This window comes from Alosa alosa, chromosome 18 (assembly GCF_017589495.1).
Source record: "Alosa alosa isolate M-15738 ecotype Scorff River chromosome 18, AALO_Geno_1.1, whole genome shotgun sequence".
NCBI lineage: Eukaryota > Metazoa > Chordata > Actinopteri > Clupeiformes > Clupeidae > Alosa > Alosa alosa.
In genome coordinates, this window is record NC_063206.1 from 26,322,547 (window position 1) to 26,343,358 (window position 20,812).

At 39.8% G+C, this 20,812-nt stretch overlaps 1 protein-coding gene across 2 annotated transcripts in view; it reads right to left on the reverse strand.

The window, feature by feature from the left end:
* The window catches only part of eys (eyes shut homolog), a 217,745-nt gene that overhangs the window by 66,862 nt on the left and 130,071 nt on the right, over positions 1–20,812 (reverse strand). For both annotated transcript variants that reach the window (XM_048269098.1, XM_048269097.1), the window contains 3 exons: positions 9,306–9,456; positions 8,252–8,364; positions 5,992–6,248 (listed from right to left, as the gene is read on the reverse strand). In XM_048269098.1, the coding sequence (XP_048125055.1) occupies positions 5,992–6,248; positions 8,252–8,364; positions 9,306–9,456 (521 nt within the window). The remainder of the gene's footprint in view (positions 1–5,991; positions 6,249–8,251; positions 8,365–9,305; positions 9,457–20,812) is intronic.

Genomic DNA, 20,812 nt, shown 5'->3' on the forward strand with positions numbered 1-20,812 from the left:
CTCAATTGTTTACACACAATTACTGGTACTTGAGACACAATGACCACAACATGTAACTTGTGCACCAACCCCCTGAACCAATTCTGCTAGCAAGAGTACAAGCACAATTTCTGCTTTATACTGAAATTGCAGTTCTAAAGTACATTTTTCATAACACTACACACAATTTTCTGCATTTGGCATACTTTTCATGAAGAAGATCTCTTGTTTTTACAAGGAACACACTGCCATTCAAATTCTAAAGTTAATTGCCCTACTATGCACACTGACTCATCACATGGGCAAACACCTGTCACACAGTTTTACAATTAGCAATCAGAGGTTTAGCATAATGCTAGTGATGTGGATGAGGTGCTGTGGCCAGACAGCAGAAGAGAGGATGCAGCATAGTTTTTTTTTTTTACTCTAACTGTATACAGTAAATTCTTCTGTTGTTTTGTATGTAGACCACTGTATGTGCAACTTTGTGTTGTTTGGGATATACACTGTGTACATTGTTTTTGTGGGGAAAAATAAAATATATTTGTTGTTACCATGTACTTGTGTGTTCTGTGTACAATACTCTCAAATATTTTACAACACACGTATGTACTGTATGTACTGTCTGTATTAAATGTAACACTGAACAAAAAAAGGCCTAGGTCATTATGATGAATGGAAAAGAAGTGTTTGTGTTCCACAGAGCAGAGATATGAACATACTGCGCTATATATGCATGCTCTCCATCTCGCACCACCTGGCGTAGGATATGAAAGAAAAAACTCAAAGAAAGGCTCTGAGAAACGGAGGGTTTGCTGTTCTATCAAATATAAAAGCATATGTTTGGCTTCTTTTCAAACACACACACTCAGTGTGGATCTCTCAATTATGTGACATGGGGTGCATCCCTGCCGACACACTTCCCCAGGAGGCCAACTACAGTATTTGACTAATGGCCAAAGAGAGAGCGAGAGAGAGAGAGAGAGAGAGAGAGAGCAAGAGAACTAAAAAAAGTGCTGAAAAGCAAATAAAGTCATTTCATCTTGATGACAGCCTGTCATTAGTTGGCCTGCTGACATCACACTTTTGATATTTCTAGGCATTTCAGAAATATTACTTTTACACACGCTCCCTGGCCTTCCTCCTCTGTCGAGTTGGGGTTAGACATCAGTTGTATAAGGACCTTGAGTGAAATTACAGTCAAACAAGTAAAGCTGCACAAGTTCAAGGCTAACTAAAGTGATGGCATGTATAAGAAAATCATAATTTCTGTCACTTAAATAAAAACTGTAAAACGATGGACTGCCTGCTTAATTGAATGTAGCACAGGGCAAATGGGTTAATTTCTGCTATATATATACAATGTAGCACTTTCTACAGCTTACTGATGAAGTGAAAAGACAAATATTTACAAGGAATGGCAAATGTCAACTTTAATTAACATGCAAGATCAAACAGAAGCAGTCAAATAATACATGGCGCTGCATAAAGTCAAATTGTCATTAAACCATATTTCTCTCCACCAAGATATCCTCAAGTCAATGTAAATGCCAAGATATCCTCAAGTCAATTTAAATGCCAAGATATCCTCAAGTCAATGTAAATGCAATATTGGCAAGGCAACAGCTACTGTACAACTCAAATTCAAAGTGTGCACATTTTACTTTGTAAACTTTAAATGGATCACTCTAATATTAAACAATACGATCCAAACATTTATCAGTAAACGATGCAAAAACAACCCAACAAAAAAACAGACAACTGTAACCGCACCCCTTCAGCAAAAAATACAGCCATGAGTCCAATTACGGAGTTTCTGAAAGCAAATACACATTCATCCCTGGTGGTCTACAAAAAGCCGCCCAGACTGGCCAGCAGCAGGAGGCCTTATACAGTAAATACACAGAAATAATGCATGCACCGCGGTGCACTGATCGGTAAATATTGATGGCCTCAACCGGGGGGAATAAAACAAATGTAACATTTGACACCATAGTCAACTCCACGTGACCTCAGGGCAACATGGCATTCCTAACCTCTCATCATTCCACCACCAGCGGTAGGGTGAGCGAGCGAATGCGAAAAGCAACAGGAGTTGCTACTTTGACCCGACATCTCTGCAGCGCAGGCTGGACGTTGAGTGGGACAATTATGGGCGGAGGCCAAATGAAATTGGCAACCCAACTCCACACCATAGGGTCAGTCCGCAGTCTAGTAAGTAGCCAAGCCGTCACCGCACGTGTGTGTGTGTTTTTTTTTTTTTAACTCCACTCCGTCATCGCATGCTTGTGTGTTGTTTTTTTAACCACTCTACCATGAGTACCTTTCTTTGGCTTTGGATGGCTCCTCGAGTGCTGAGGCAGTGATCATGTGCGGCACATTGAACAAACAAACCAATCTGAGATCCATGTTTCAGTGTGACATATGTGATATGTCTACAGTGAGGTAGACTCTTCAGAAAATAACAAAAATAAAATATAATATTCCACCAGAAACGTGAAGTACACTACCGGTCAAAAGTTTAGGGTCATTTAGAAATTTCCATTCCACTCCATTATAGACAGAATACCAGCTGAGATCAGTGCATTGTTTTTGTAATTAGGGTAGCAGTTTTCAGATTACATTATGTGCTTACATACCAGTAATTGCAAAAGGGTTCCCGACTGTTGTAGAAAGAAATGGCTAATCTTTAATACAATATCTACATACAACCATTCATCCATTGTTCCAAAGGTACATTCTGTTTACTAATCTGCTGTCATTTTAAAAGCCTAACTGAGAAAACATTGGAGAACCATTTTGCAATTATGTAAGCATAATGTAATCTGAAAACTGCTGCCTTGATTAAAACAACTGATCTCAGCTGGTATTCTGTCTATAATGTATAGTAGTGGAATGGAAATTTCTACTGTCAGTGACTCCAAACTTTTGACCGGTAGTGTAGATCAAAGTAATCTGTCTGTTAATATAAAGTTTCTTCCACTGTCCTAAAACTATGTTCTACTGAGCATTTATGGTCCATTTGTCCTGTGCCTTCAGTGTGAGTTATTTTAAAACAATGAGATATTTTTTTCTTTCTAAAGGGCAACGACACAAATTTAGAGATGGGTGAGAGGGAGGGAGGGAGAGAGAGAGAGATACAGAGAGAGAGAGAGAGAGAAAGAAAACAATGAGAAATGAGAAAGGAGATAGCAGCAGGCACAATCAGTCATGTCAAGAGTTTGTCTGAAAAACAACAAGAACAATAAAGTTTCTCTTTGTAAAATACAATCCTCTGGAGTTGGTATTTGAATTACAGACCATCCAACATACTCCCTCTCTCCCCCTAACAGAGAGAAAGAGAGAGTGGTACACACATACAGAGAGAGAGAGAGACATGCAATCTTAGGTCTGTGTAATTGAATTGTGCTGTGATCCACTGATGGCCCAGTAGCAGCCACACACACACAGCAGCCGAAACAGATATGGTCTTTGGACTTGTTGCACGTTAAGACTGCTTGACAAAAAAATCAAACACGTCCCTCACAGGATTTGTTACTGTAAGAAGCGTTAGTATGCAGAAATAACAACCTGCAACGACCGAGTGACTGATGATATTGTTCTTCACGGAGGGAAAGAGTCCCAGGAGCATTATGCAAAAATGTGTTTTCTAATGTAATCACACCAAAAAAGGTATTACTTGATGTCACCACAGGAAATGAGGCAGGCTCTCATAATACACAACACTTGGTATGATTAATTGAGCAACATTGCATTACTCATACACACACGCACACACACACACACACACACACACACACACACACGCGACACGCGCACGCGCACACACACACACACACACACACACACACACACACACACACACACACACACACAGAATGAGAGAGACAGAAAGAGAGAGAGAAAGGGAGAGAGATATTCAATATAATATGCGCATACTACACATTAGTATCATTACACCTTCTAAACTAACTCACCAAAACCATTGAGACAATGCTGCATGTAGGCTAGGGGCAGTGAGGATTACTGAACTTTAACTAATTGAATCTGGACATTCAGAAGGTGAAATATCTGAGCCTTTCATCGACAGAGATAAATGAACTTGTGGCTCAGCAAATTAGCTTAGTGCCTTAGCATTGGTTTATTGACACTGGGAGGAATGTGCTGAGTCAGTGTGTGTGCACATGTGTGTGTGTGTGTGTGTGTGTGCATTAAAGGAGATGTGAAGACACACAATCATAACACTAATAGACAGCAACACAGAAATAACTGCTGTGCAAAACTCTCTAAACTTGACTCATGCCCCATTCGATCCATTTTACTCTCATGCATTCCCCTCTGACAAACAGCTAGCGTGCCCTGTAATAAACAGCTTATGCCTTGTGCAAAAGCAATCTCCTCAACGATACATCAGTGCTAACTATGGAGCCACTTCCAACTTTTAATTTGTCAAACTGAAGAAACTCCCCGCTCGCCGGGACTCCACCGCCTTCGCCCCTTCATCAGTATGGGCATGGCGTTCTGACAGGAGGAATTCATCCTGTGAATATGAGTGGCAAGGACAATCTAGCTCATTTGCAATGAGTGGCGGAGGTGGACCAAGGTGGATTATGAATGTGACAGCAGACACATGAGGGCAACTTCTTCATTTAGCTCATAACTATGATATTTCCCTCCTCCCCCTCTCTTTTATGCCGTTTCTCATTTATTACCCTTCAGACATTTGCCTTTGTCACCTCTTGGCCAACAGCAACCAACCTTCCTTTTAGACCACATTGGGATTTGGGAGAGGTCATGGGGAAAAGACAGGTGAAAAGGGAGTTTTTCTTTCACCCAGTCCCAGTCAAGTCAGCTCAAACTAGGCTCAGTAAGGCACCATGACATATGAATGTGTTATGACGCCATGTCAATAGAATAGAATAGAGTGTGACGTTCTGTTTCCATGACAGCAGTGTCACTGGATCTAAACAAACTTTCTAAGTGGCTTAAATAGCACTGAATGTAGACATGAGGCATCATTTCCAGCTAATAAATTGTTTTAAATGTAGGCTATAGTCATTTAAACATGTTTTACCTGCTAGGCAGCAGCGTTTTTTGCCTCAAAAATAAAGCCAAGACACGTCCATGAATTTAAAGCAACACCAAAGAGTTTTTTGTACCTTAAAATAATGTTTCCAAAATTGTTTCCGTGGTTCACCAACTCGTAACAGGGTGAACGGCACTTCTGCATTCGCTTCGCGGCCCTCTATCGGCTGTAACCGCATGTAAGTTTGCCAGATCGGGTAGCGGGTTTGTAGTTCGATGGAATGAGACATAAGAAACTACAAATTTGACTTGCATGATGTAGCAATACATTGTACTTTCATAAAATCATGCAACATATTCTACCTTGTCTATGGAGCTGGATAAACAAATAGCGCGCGTGCGACAGAGGAAAAGTTCTTTGGTGTTGCTTTAAGGATTTTAATTGCATGCTGTGAAGTTACATGCAGGTCTCTTTTATGGAGAAAACCCATACTAAAATAAAACTCTGTAGTCACAAATTTGATCGTGTTGGTATGAATATATGTTGCAGTATGTGATTCCTACAGTGTAAAAAAAATATACTAACGTCTTGGAAACATGAAATTGTTGAAATAGATTAAGAAAGCCACCGCTATGGTGACTACTATGGTTAGATTGATTTGTTTAGATCCAGTGAAATTGCTGCCTTGACAAAGCTATGTCATGGCTTTGGTATTCTATAGAGTAGAATAGAGTAGTGTGGAATAGAATATAGTAGAATTGAATTGAATTGAATTGAATTGAATTGAATTGAATTGTTTTCAGTTAAATTGTGACGGCAATATGTGTTGCACTAGTTTTTCTCTCCTCTCCCATCAACAACATGGAATTAGACAAAATAACTGAACTATTTTCTAATAGTTCTATTTTCTAATAACTGAACTATATTATTTCAACTATTTTCTTTTTTACATAACCATAAGTCAGTCACATGCGGTTTGGCCGTACCTTTTTCACAGAATCTTCCAGAGAAGTGAAGAGGGCAGTCACAGCGGAAGGACGAGGCCCCAGTGGGTTGCTGGATCTGTTGGCATGTCCCACCGTTATGGCACATTCCCTCATAGCAGGCCACCGACGGGTAGACTGGTGGTTGAGGTGGAGGTGGAGACGAGGCAGTGTGGTTGGGGGCACTACTTAGCACCGTCGTGGTTAGTTCCATAGGAGACGCCGTAGAGGTGGCCAGAGTGCCGTTTTTCCATCCAGGTCTATGAGAAGAAATACAGTCACACCATCTATTCAAGTCTGTTCCTGTGGCCACACATTCTGTGGCTAAAAATGGTAGTTTAGTCTCGACTGGAATACTGTGTTGTTGATGCTATAGCACATGGCAATGGGTGGTTGTTGTTGATGCTATAGCACATGGCAATGGGTGGTTGTTGTTGATGCTATAGCACATGGCAATGGGTGGTTGTTGTTGATGCTATAGCACATGGCAATGGGTGGTTGTTGTTGATGCTGTAGCACATGGCAATGGGTGGTTGTTGTTGTTGTTGATGCTATAGCACATGGCAATGGGTGGTTGTTGTTGTTGTTGTTGTTGTTCTGCAACGTTTTTTTAAACGGGCTATCAGTGCTGCTTTCTAGGTTTTAGCATACTTTAGGTCGGTAGTATGCTAGTTTCAGACTAAAAAACTAACCGTAGGTGGTTAATCTCATAAATAAACTACTCATAAACACACACACACACACACACACACACACACACACACACACACACATATATATACACATATATAGGTACATACTGTATACATACATAGAATGATTGGGGAAAACAATATTTAATGATATCTTTTGCATTTCTTATCCAAACGACATCAAATTTGGCACTGCGCTCACTTGTGACTGTACCAAGACACCTGCCAAGTTTAAATCAGTCATACGAACGGTTCAAGAGATATGCAAATAATACACACAGACACACACACACACACACACACACACACACAAATAAACACTCACACACAAACACACACACAGACAGGCAGACGTTCCTGACATTAATAGATATATTCTAATTTGCATTAGTTGATAAAATTGGTATGTGCTCTATTTGACAGTTAATAAAATGGTTAATAATTTCACTAATTGATTATCTTAGAATGGAACAGAGCTGTGTTGCAGTGTTGCAGAAGCACTGGCTAAGTTGACTTGATTTAAGGTATTAAATATGACTGAAACTACTGGCAAATGGCATCAAATAATCTCAAATCACCATTCACCATCACCATGCTCTTGCTGACTTGTTGAATGTGCCACGCACAATGTAAGGTAGAGATTGAGCTGGACATGTTGATTTGGAACAATTCTGAATTCATATATTTGAATCTGGCCTAATCATAGACCAAAAATATTCTGAAAATTCCACACTAGTCTAACATTTGATCAGCACATGACGGAGCCTCTTACCTTGTAGCCTAGCGACAGCCACCTCTCAGCTCATCAGTTAAAAATCTAAATTAATGGCGGCCTGACTGACACCAGATCCACTGACACGTTCCAAATTACATTTGCATTCCACTTCAGCTCAGTCATCTGTGAAAAGGTGGTGGAGGGAAAAACACTCTACATGTTTTTCATTCTGCATTGCCACTCTCCAGTGCTGCTCTCTCATACATAAAATGATCAGATTTTGGATGTCTAAGGCCTAATAAACATGTTGCAGTCCACCTTCATGAACTGTAGTTAAGCATCTGTGAAGGTGGTGATTTTTCAGCTGGGCTTTTATTTTGATATTAGATTTTACATGCATGATTGGCTTAATTCTGATTGGCCATTCTAGATTACTAACAGGGGAGGGAGCCTATAAAGTTGTGATATAGAAACAATAGATTCTACATTTTTCTTCACCTGTGCTCTTTGACCATTTCCTCTCTATGGCCATAACAGGCAGGGAAGGGAACAGTTGCATTTTACTCTTACATCCCCTAGTCACATTGACATATCTTATTTTAAAGCCAACACGAAAAAACATGTTTTCCTGCATTTTCACAGCATGACATTGCTGACTATATCGCCAAAAGACACGAGTTAGCATAATAGCAAGCTTCTACCAGTGCTAATGAGGCTTTGGGAGGTTTTAAGTGGCTATCTCTCTAGTTTTAGACCAGAGCTTGCATCGTGCTGCTTTAAGCCTGAAAGACTGAAGACACATTAGTACCTCCATCAACTTTGACAAAGTACCGCCAGAGCAGTAAAACTCACTTACCTGCAGTTTTTGACATTGCTTCCAGATATGGCATTGGACACGTAAAACCCTCTGAGCTTGTTCATTTCTATCACCTCCAGACAGCCAGAATAGTTGTAGAAAGGCTGTGCGCCCTTTAAGAAAAGAGAAAAAACAGTTATTTACTGTAAAGAACCAGCAAGTAAATATGATATACCATTATATAACCACTCCTAAAAACAACACAAACAAACAAACAAATTAGTGATGAATGATTTTGTGGTCATTATGAGCCACACACCGCCACATACAGTAATCACAAAACTGAAGCTTTCTGGATGATAATAATGGATGTGAAATGGTGTCACTGATAGTCACCACTGGCCATCAGCTAGGTCAGTAGCCTGCAGAGTGCATTTTCAATGGACTTGATCACTACTTCATCCTGCTTCGGCACCGACCACATTTACCATCATCTTTAATGGCCTATTTAATTAGCTATCAAGATTTTATCAGCCATATTTCAAAATCATGCAATGTTACCTCGGGCCTAATGCTTCGGTATACCCCATTCCATTTGTGCACACCTAAATTGTCGACAAATTTGATCCCTCACAGAGTAAGTGAGTGCAGTGTCCGTAATAGGTTTGCCTAATGGGAACTCTACCGAGTTAATCATATCTAACAAGCAGCCATCCTCACTGTGAGAACATCGGTTGCTTGGTGATGACCTGGCATGCCTGCTTGGGATTTTAGTTTGGGTGCTCCACTTTTGTGTTTTTGGTTGAGATCAGAGCAAGCGAGCAGCCCAGCTATCTCAAGGTTAATTAGACCTAGACTACTTTCCCAGTTAAAGGCCTATCGTTATGATGGGGAATCAATTAAAATGATGGACTACATTGTTCATCTTTTTTTCATACACACCCACAACAACTTAACTAGGTTACAGAATCCTCCTCGAACAGTCGAAGTCGAACAATACATTCAGTATCATTTTGTACTGTAAAAACAGTTCTTTGTGGAAAAAGGTCAACACCTTTGTTATCAGCATCTTCATAATAGGATACTCACCAATACAACAGATGAGCGAACGTACCTTATACGGGGAGTAGCTGTGTGGCAGACCACCTAAAAACAGACGGCTTGTCCTCTGAATCGTCAGGCCTGACCAGTAGTTGCTAGGGATACTTCGGACTCTCTCGTAGCCAGACACTGCAACCTCCGCCTCACAAAGAGCAAGATACTGTCTGTGGAGAATTTCAAGAGAAGCCACTGAGTCTCTAGTAATACTCATCTAGAGATCATGCAGACGGAGAAAAACATAAATGCTCTATTTCCCATGCACTTGACAACAAATCCCTATTTTGTTTTAATTAAGCCATATAAACCCATGCCGCTGTGATTATTTAATTGGAGTATATGTCCACAGCGTAAATAAATGAAGTTTTCCTATTAATACATACGTCAAGGCTCAGTGGATAATTCAAACGTTTAAGTTTCTTTGCCTTAGGAGTGCACAATTACATAAAAAGTTAAGTGTCCCTATTGCTGTTTTATCTCATATTCCTTCCTGTTTAAGATTAAAATTAAAATTAAAACCAAAAGCAGGCTGTACAAGATGAACCTTAGTGAACACTGTGTTCCCATGGATACAGCAAATCCTGCATTTAGCACAAAGCTAAAACTCCCAAGGAATGCATTACTCATTCATTCATGCTAAACTATCATTGCCTTCATTGTGGCAATAATGTTTTCCCCTCTCCCTTCGGTTTATTAGTCTTTAAATCAATTCCTCATATTTTTTCAGTCAACTGCTAGTGCGACTGTCACTTATTCATTACCTTCCATTAAGCTTTTCAGGCTGACAATAACGTTATGTAGTTGTACAGTCATAGAAACAGAGGAGCGAGTCCACTTTAAGTGTCAAACTCTCTCCACGCACAGACCTCCTCGCCCTAAATGCAGATTTGTCAGTCTATGTTCTCTTGGGTTTGTGCCAAGGCAAAAGCCACTGCTCAAGTTGTTTTCATTTCAAAAGGCAGGCATCGTCTTCTCAAACACAATCAAATGGAAAGCATATTGTTTATGTCAGGCTTTAAATGATGCAAGCCTTTCATAACTGTATTTACTTTTCACAGTTTACTGGCTTTAACTTTTTGCCTGAGCTCCAACAATCCATTTTAAAAAACAAAAATCATACCTAAATCATCAAATTATGGCCGGGATTCTATTTATAGCCAGGCCTCAGATTATGGACAAATAAAGGCCAGTAATAATTTTGTTTCAATTTAACTCATAAAAGAGCTCTTCTTAATATTTTATATTGTTGGTTGATTTAATATTGTTGCCAATGAAAAGTCATTGTCTTACACCACGAGTCTCCAACACGTTGCTCTCAAGCTACCAGTTGCATGCCGCCCCCTTATGAGCTTGCCAGAAGCTGAAGCAGTAACCTACATTTAAACACAATTGTTTCTTCTAGGCATCAGCCTCCGAATTTTATAAAAAAGTAAATCATGCAGAATTAAAAAAAAAAAAAAAAACTAAATTTAGGCTATCGTAGACCTCTTTGGCTATATGGAATAAGGTTTCCATTTCAACACAACACATGTCCCATGAATAAATGAAAGTGGATGCCTTATCTTGCAATAAGCGGATGGAAATCCCCACACTTCATACATGAACCATCAGTGGCGTCGTTAGACCTGGGCATTCGGGGCTATAGCCCCGGATCTATGGGCCGTCAACAACAACAACAACAAAAACTCTAATCGTGAATTAAATAAATAGCCCCGTAGAAGAGACTTTTGTGTTTTGTGTCCATTGTGTGCATTAACAGCAGCGCAAGAAAATCTGACGTGATCTGGGCAGGTTTAGAATAATTTGTTGCAAAATGTTGCAATTTCAATTCTCCCCTACGCTATTACGCATTGCTGTTTTGTGCTTCTACTAACTAGCCTTATAGTCAGGGGGCCTATGTGGTTTCTGTGGGATTGAGATGTTAATTTTTGGAGAGTGGTTGGACTGTCTTTAGAGGTCATTGAACATGGAGAAAAATGATGTCATTTTTTTTTTTTACCTGTTTTAACCCTATTTTTGTGAATTTGTATATTTCACTATAATTAACACCATACATTTTGCCTAAATCACTGGCTATGTTGAATAAAGTTCACAAAACAGTTATTTTCTTATTTTTAACAGTATGATTGTATGTCAGTATTATGATTGTATGTCAAACAATTAGAGATAAGATCAATAACCAATCAGTTTCACCAAATACACATACTCCATTGCTGAAAGATAGCAAAATCACAGAATCACAGATGAGACCTAAAACAACATTTAATTCATTTACATATACACAACATATTAGATCTCACCTCCACAATTTCCTCATCAAAATCTACAACTAGTCTACTAAACCTTATTCCTACTCACCTTCTTAGGACTGCTCTCCCCTTCCTGGATAATGTTTTGCTCTAAATTATATATAATTCAATGCTATCAGGGCATGTACCGCAGTCGTTTAAGACATCTGTTATTAAGCCCTCCCTCAAAAAACCTAGCCTTGTATCGATACTGGTCTTCCTGGACCTCAGCGCTGCCTTTGACACCATAGACAATGACGTACTACTTAGGCTTGAAAATTTGATAGGCATCAAAGACTCAGCACTCGCTTGGTTTAGATCAGTGTTTTTCAACCACTGTGCCGGGGCACACTAGTGTGCCGTGACAGATCATCAGGTGTGCCGCAGAAAATTACCCAAATGTCACTCACTGGTCCTGAAAAGCAACTGTTGCATCAAAGAATTTATAACCACATACTCTCATTGATTGTATGATTGCACTATTTGTGGTATGCAGGCATTGTACAACGGGGGTCCCATATCCAGTATTCACAGAATCATCACATATCCAGTTCAAAACAACAATTAAATTAGATATAGTCACCTACAAATGAAACAGAGGGCGCTTGTTATATTGAGCAGGTCTTGCATAGAAGCCATAATAAGGCCATATCTGTGTATTATTTGAAATTTTAGGCTATGGTGTGTTTATTTTTTCTTCACACAGGATTAGTGTGTTAGTGTGCCGTGGGACATTTTAAGTGTCAAAAGTGTGCCGTGGCACAAAAAAGGTCGAAAAACACTGGTTTAGATCATACCTTCCTAACCGTCAACAATTTGTACAGGTCCATAATAAACCATCTACCCAGATTATGGTAAAATGTGGAGTGCCTCAAGGCTCAGTACTGAGGCCCCTGTTGTTTAGCAGATGATACATAACTATACCTCTCCATAAAACCTGATGAATTAACACTGTTAGCCAAACTTGACACATGTATAAGAGATATAAAGACATGGATGACGAATAATTTCCTGCTTTTGAACTCAGATAAAACAGAAGTCATGGTTTTAGGTTCTAAAAAGATGAGGGATATCCTATCCACATCACAGGCTACATATAGTGATCTACCACTGACCTCATCCACAAGTGTTAAAAACCTAGGAGTTATAACTGACCAGAACCTAGCACTAAGTACCGTATGTTCCGGACTATAAGTCGCTCCTGAGTATAAGTCTCATCAGTCAAAAAATGCATCATGAGCAGGAAAAAAACATATATAAGTCGCACCGGACTATAAGTCGCATTTATTTAGAAATGTATTTCACAAAATCCAAAACCAAAAACAGAGACTATGTAACTGGACTATTGAGGCCAAAAAGATTAATGAAGATGAAGGAGTGAAGGCAGCCAAGAGGAGGGCAGGAAGGTAATTGCAAAGCAAAAGATTCACTGAAAGAAAATGCCATGAGGTGCACCAAAATGTTACTAAAATGTGGAGAATACAATGCAATCAAGCATTTTGGGCGATGTGGAGTCACAAGCTGGCAGCAGATTAAATGCTCATGAGAGAGAAAAAGATGCAGTTTTAGGCGTGGATCGAAACGATAGGCCTATAGGCGGACGGTAATTGTAAAGCAATTTACAAAGATTCACTGAACAAAATGCTGATATGATACATGAAAATGTAGCTAAAAATGTGGAGAATACAATGCAATCAACCTTTTTATGGCGATGTGGAGTCACAAGCTGGCAGCAGATTAAATGCTCACGATAGAGAAAAAGATGGTTTTAAAAGGACGTGACCTAGCTGAGGCAAGCCATGGCAATAGGCCAATAGGCCCGACGGTATTTGTAAAGCAATTTACAAAAGATTCACAGAACAAAAATGCTGATGTGGTACATGAAAATGTACCGGTAGCTAAAAATGTGGAGAATGCAATGCAATCAAGCATTTTGGACGACGTGGAGATACAAGCTGGCAGCAGATTAAATGCTCGAGAGAGAAAAAGATGCGGGTTTAAATTGACGTGCGGACCGAAACTGCAGCAAGCAGGTGATATTTAGAAATGTATTTCACAAAATCAAAGACTAAGAACAGACAGACTATGTAACTGTACATATTGAGGCCAAAAATATTGAGAATTCTACAGGGAATGTTAATAAAGAAGAAGGAGTGATTGGGCCAAGAGGCAAGCCGAAGGCTGCTGACAAGGCCCGACGCTAATTGTAAAGCAATTTACAAAAAAATCACTGAACTCAAATGCTGATGTGGTACATGAAAATTTAGCTAAAAATGTGGAGAATGCAATGCAATCAATCATTTTGTACGATATATTGGCACAGGCTGGCATGCAGCAGAACAATTGCTTGGCTGGCCACCTCCGAGAGAGCGAGAGAAAAAAAGATGAACATTTAAAAGGGTCTAAATTCTAGCACGGAATTGCGGGTATTGCGAATAAATTATTACTTAGTATTGAGCATAATAATAAAAGTCCCGCAAATCTAGCCATCATAATGCGAGAGATTCCCACACATTTTACCCTGTACCCTGTCTGACATTACTATAATAATGGAGCGGCCTGAGTGCGGGACTATTCAACATTAACCGCTATCGACAGGAAAGGAAAACAAACATTTAGCGATCAGGAACCGTCAGGAATTTTGCAAATACAGAAGCATGACCGCCTAGGCTATAACGTAGAGAACATGGATGACTTCAGACAGCTACAGACACGGAGCGCACATTAGGCCTACTTTCACTTTCTGTGCGTATTCATTACGTGAAAGATAATTAGTAGCAAAACAGCGATCAAATATTACATGGCAGTGCGTTTTGTTTTCAAATGTTTTCATGCATGTCTAGATAACAGGTGAGGGATGTTTAGGAGACTCGTAAATCCTCAAATTTAGGCTGCGCAAAGCACAGCACCTTTATTTGGCCATGGCTTGTATTCGAGTCAGCTATAATATAGTCCTTTATTTCTTGCGTTTTATTGTGAGACATAGGCCTACTTTTCGTTTGGAGCGGCATGGGTAGGCTATCAAAAGCAGATGTTTAGTTTGAGATTTACGTTTGGACTGTTGATTATATTGCTAAATATCGGGACTGATGACCACTGATCTGTGGGGTATTTAATGGCTTACTATTAAGTTTCATAGTGTCGGGAATTTCGATTGCCATCCACTTATTGCGAGATAAGGTATCCGCGCTTTCATTCATTCGTGTGCTGTGCTGCAAGGGAAGCCTTATTCCGTATAGCCAAAGATGTCTAAGATAGCATAAATGTAGTTAAATTATTAAATTAAATTATGCATGATTTACTTTTTTATAAAATTCATAGGCTGATGCCTGGCAGCAACAATTGTGTTTAAATGTAGGCTTCAGCCTCTAGCTCAGAAGGGTGCGGCATGCGACTAGCTTGAGAGCAATGAGAGCAACGTGTTGGAGACTCATGGTGTAAATGACTTTTCATTGGCAACAACCAACAATATAAAATATTAAGAAGAGCTCTTTTATGAGTTAAATTGAAACAAAATTATACTGGCTTTTATTTGTCCAAATCTGAGGCCCGGCTATAAATAGAATCCCTGCCATAATTTGACGATTTAGGTATGCACGTGTGTTTCAGGCGTAGTGCAAGCACTAATCTCTGACTGAAAGTGCACAGGACTTGTGCATTTGAGAGCGCTCTCTCGCGGCTGTAGACGTAATGTTTCACGCCAAACTATGAAAAAAAGTGCGACTTATAGTCTGGAAAATACGGTAATTACATAAAACAGATCACCAAAACTTAATTTTGCCATTTAAGGAACATTTCAAAGATAAGGAAGTCCTGATCCTTTACCAGATGCCGAGAAATTAATGTTTTGTCATCTCAAGGATAGACTATTGCAATGCTATTGCAATGCTATTATGCTGACTGTAATAATACCTGTCTAAAGAGCTCACAGCTTATACAAAATGCAGCTGCTCACACACAAAAAATATGAACATATTTCCCCCATCCTAGCATCTTTACACTGGCTACCTGTTAAAAGTCATTGACTTCAATGGTTGGTTGCCTGCATTGAAAGAGGACACCTCATGAAGACGCTCTTTTGTCTGCTTCTGACAGAAGAAGCACTTATCTATGCTGGCAGCAGCTGCTGCTGAACAAGTGTCCCTCTAGATGGACTTGATGCAGTTGCAGGTGTTGCTGCAGGTTCAGAAGATGGTCTACCGCGTCTTTTCTGATGACACTGAGTCCTGCCTGCTTCACATGATTTCTAGTAGCGAATCTTAGCATGCTGCAGATGCTCACTTTTACAGGTGGATTTGTAGCATTTCCTGTGCCAAACTGCTTTGTTCTGTTGTAAAATAACTGCACTGTAACAATGTAATTGTTGGTTGATCTGTGATACCCATCTACATACTCTCTCATGGACAAAAACAAGAAGTTTGGCATATGTCTCTAGTTATGGGTCATTCACCAGTCCACACATATCTGCCACTGGATACATAGCCCAAAATCTGTTTCTTTTAGAATATGTGTGCCATCACCTGACTAACAGAAAGACACACCTCAGAAACTAGACTGTGCCACCATGAACTATGAAAATGTGCTTGCTCAAATGTAGAAGGGTAGAAGGTCACTATAATATCACCAACCATGAAGAACAGAGCACTATGTGCTTCAAGTTATTCGATATTCTAAATTCTATCACTGCCAGCTATCAACAGCCAACTGTCACTGGTAGTCAGGGATGGATTACTGCACGGGCCTACCGGGCCCAAACCCAGAGGCCCAAGGAGTCAGAGGGCCCAAGCCATTGCATGGAATCATTGCCTCAATATCAACACATCATATCAACACATAGGCTATGAATCTGATTGAAATAAATTATTGGCCATCCCCAAAATGCACCAGAATACAGGAAATCACATCAAATAAATTTAAAAAATGTCCCCTCAACAATTAGTGGGGGCCCTTAATACATCTGGGCCCAGGGGCCTGAAAGTTCATAATCCCTCCATGCTGGTAGTGTCTCTCTTTCTCTTTCTCTCTCTTACACACACACACACCTGTCTGTTTGTCTAGCTGATCCTTTACCCTTTCTTTTCTTCACACTTACATAGGCTTCGGAAGGCCTTATAGACTTCAGCTGGTACTATGTAAAAGTCTATTAAACTTGATTTAACAGAGATCTCTGCACTTTGTGCTCTGAATTTTTTTTTTATAATGTTGTATTGTTTATGTGGTCCACTTTTGCACACTACCTTGTAGAATCTCTTTGCTTTTTGGCACCAAACCCTATGCTATAATACCAGCAATGTGAGGTTTATGGACAAAACACCAAATTTGACCTTTTCTGAATTTGACCTTTGATTTGGGTCCTTCAAAACCTTAAAAAAAAATGGAGACATGTTTTTTTTTTACTCTTAAGAACCCCTAGAACAAAGATATAAAATTAACATGTGAATCCCACAAGCCCTCAAATTAGACACATAGGCCCTCCTACTATTAGCGAAATAAGTGTACAGAAGGACAAATGGATATTAGAAGTTTCTTTAGAGAAAAAAAAGGGCAGAGCAGGGACAAGAAGTGGAAACTCACAGTGTGTCATCATCTCCCGCAACCCAGGAGGACATTTCGATCAGCTCAGTTTCAATATATCGTGGATTTACTATTGAATCACATGCGCAGTAAATATGGTAAACCTGACCTCGTTTGAGGGGGCTTCCAAGCAATGCATGTTGGGCTTGATTTTGACAGAATGGAACTTTTTCTTTGGGCAAAAGTTCGTGATAGCCTACACAACCCAAATGCATTGCTTTCAAGGCACCCATAGCCCATTAATTGAAGGGGATGATGTCCAAATGTTTATCCCGAGACGAACGCTCACACCTGTGCACTTGACAGAGGTGCATGACGATATTTATTCTACAGGCTATTTTAATGTCATATTTTGGGTGTAGTATGTGGTGCACTTTGGCAGAAGAGACGTTCTCCTTACACGGTCTTTAAACATCAAAATATTCAGAATGCCGTGACGTGAGTTATTACAATTGGCCTTCCTTTTCATTATCAAAGTAGGTTAAAATTGCATGTTCATCAGCCCGATTTTCAAAATTTCACGGGGGAGAAACCCCCGAACCCCCGGGCAAAAAGGACTCTAACTTCTGGGCTCTAGCTGCCAATGTTTTAAATAGCTAGCGAAGACCCTGTGAACCATCAAATACCCCACAGATTTCAGTGGTCATCAGTCCCGATATTTAGCTATATCAAACAGTACAAGCCATGCCCCCAAATAAAGGTGCTGTGCTTTGCGCAGCCTAAATAAAAGACCCCCGCCATAAGGATTTGAGGATTTACGATAGTCTGTCTCCTAAACATTCCTCACCCGTTATCTAGATATGCATGAAAACCTTTGAAAACAAAACTCACTGCCACGTAGGCTAATATTTTATCACTGTTTTGCTACTAATTATATTTCACATAATGAATACACACACTAGAAAGTGAAAGTAGGCCTACTATGCGCTCCGTGTCTGTATCTGTCTGTTCATGTCCGCAATCGATTATAACGTTCCTCAAATGGAGAACACATCCATGTTCTTTTGCGTTATAGGCTATCATGCTTCTGTGTTCGCAAAATTCCTGACGGTTCCTGATCGCTAAACGTTTGTTTTCCTTTCCTGTCGATCGCGGTTGATGTAGAAGCACCTATAATTTGACTTAAGCGGTGAGAGAGAGAGGCACCCGCAAAGTGGTCCTGCGCGCGCACGTGTGTGCATGGGGTTCAATTGAAGTCAGAGTCGGTCCGTCCAGTCAATAGTCACGCTTTCAGGCCGCTCCATTATTGGATTAACGTTATCAGACAGCGCTGTAACATGTGTGGGAATTTCTCTCATTATGATGGAGTTGTGGGACTTTTATTATTATGCTCAAAACTTATGCGCAATACCCGCAATGAAATTTAGGCCCTGGTTTTAAATGCGCATATTTTTTTTCTCTCGCTCTCTCGGAGGTGGCCGTCAGCTAGGTCAGTAGTATTTCTTCTGCTGCCAGCTTGTGCCAATATATCGTCCAAAATGCTTGCTTGCATTGCATTCTCCATATTTTTAGCTAAATTTTCATGTACACATCAGCATTTTGTTTCAGTGAATCTTTTGTAAATTGCTTTACAATTAGCGCGGGCACTCGTCGGCAGCCTTCGGCTTGCCTCTTGCCGCTATTCACTCCTTCGTCTTCATTAACATTCTCAATATTTTTGGCCTCTATGTGTCCAGTTACATCTGTCTGTTCTTGGTCTTGGATTTTGTGAAATAAATTTCTAAATATCACCTGCTTGCTGCAGCTTTGGTCTGCACGTCCTATTAAAACCGGTCTGTGCACGTTTTTTTAAAACCGTATCTTTTTCTCTCTCGTGGGCATTTAATCTGCTGCCGGCTTGTCACTCCACATCGCCCAAAATGCTTGATTGCATTGCATTCTCTACATTTTTAGCTAAATATTCATGTACCACATCAACATTTTTGTTCAATCTTTTGTAAATTGCTTTACAATAGACCTCTCCAGAATAAGTCCCGCCTCTGTAACTTCCGTATCAATCCAACTTCCTGGCGTTGATTGTCTATGGGAAATAACGTGGCGTTTCGAAATATCATATCGGTAAAACATCTGTAGGTAGCGAAGTAGAAAAAGCTGGTGGGCAGATTGGCCTACACACTTCTGCCATCTAGTTTCCACTGGATTTTTTGATTGTCGGTGCCGTTTAAGTAGTATACTATAGACTATACTACTTAAACGGCACTGAAAATCAAAAAATCCAGTGGAAACTAGATGGTAATGACTGTCTAGTAATGTATAAAACATTCATTTAAAATGAAGTTTGAAAACCTGAGGTGACTGATATTAGCAGGCTAACAGCATTTGTGCAAAAAAGTTTGACCTAATGTGGGGGGGGGCAGGTTGGCACACTGATTTTGGGGTTGGTTGGCACATACATTCCCTATGGCTATTTTGTGACAAATCTATAAACTTTGTATTTTATGCATAAAAACACCTTCAATCTTTATTTTAACATTGTTATTGTAAGCATTTCAGACATTTTTAAACATTTGAAGTAAAAAAAAAATCAGTAGGGACCAAATTGGTCTTGACGGTGGGCCCTACTGAATAAAAACACACAGGAAAGACATCAGCAAAGCCCTACAGGCAGTGATATAGATGAGCACTTCAAACTAAACCAAAAGGAGTAATGCAAAGGACTATAACATAGGTGTTCCAACCAACCCCGACTACATGTGCCAACCAACCCCGTGCATGGGGCAGGTTGGCACACATGCACAACACCACTTTAATCATAAATAACTCAAAACAAGGGATCATTTGTTGACATTAAATGTATACATTTTGTAGCTGAGATCCCAAGCTTTCAGTTAATCACAATTTGACCATTTCAACGCATTGTAAGACGGAGAAATATAACCGAGAGTGAAAAGTGTTCCAACCAGCCCCGGTCTCCCATATTAGACCTTCCGGCCCTCCTCTTGGCTGCCTTCACTCCTTCGTCTTCATTAATCTTTTTGGCCTCAATAGTCCAGTTACATAGTCTCTGTTTTTGGTTTTGGATTTTGTGAAATACATTTCTGAATAAATGCGATTTATAGTCCAGTACGACTTATATGTTTTTTTTTCCTGTTCATGATGCATTTTTTGACTAATGCGACTGATACTGATCGACTTATAGTCCGGAAAATACGGTATCTCATCTGTATGGGACATCAGCACAAAAGTTTAAAGTTTAAAGCTTATAAAGTTTATTTTAACCTAGTGTTAGGTGGCAGTAATGACATCAATGATGGCATTACGGTACAGAGATAAAAGAAGGTTTATAATGCACTGTCATAGCAATAAGGCCTTATACAATAGCATCACAAGGCTTTATAAGCACAGTATATAAGCACAGTCAAGAAAAAATACTTTATAAGCCTTTATGAATATTTTTACAGCTCTTTATGAATAGTGACTTTAAGCAACTTTAAATAAGAACTAAAGAAAGAAAGAAAGAAAGAAAGAAAGAAAGAAAGAAGGAAATGGACCACATCATGATCAGCCGATGACAGTAGTTGAAGATGAAGCTTTGGGGTAATAGTTTGTTTGTTCCTTCTAGTGTGTCCACTCGAGTGAGATACACAACAAGTTTTAGGCTAATGTTCCCTCATCCATTTACTCTTATCCCAATTCATTTGAAATATGCTACTTGGAACTC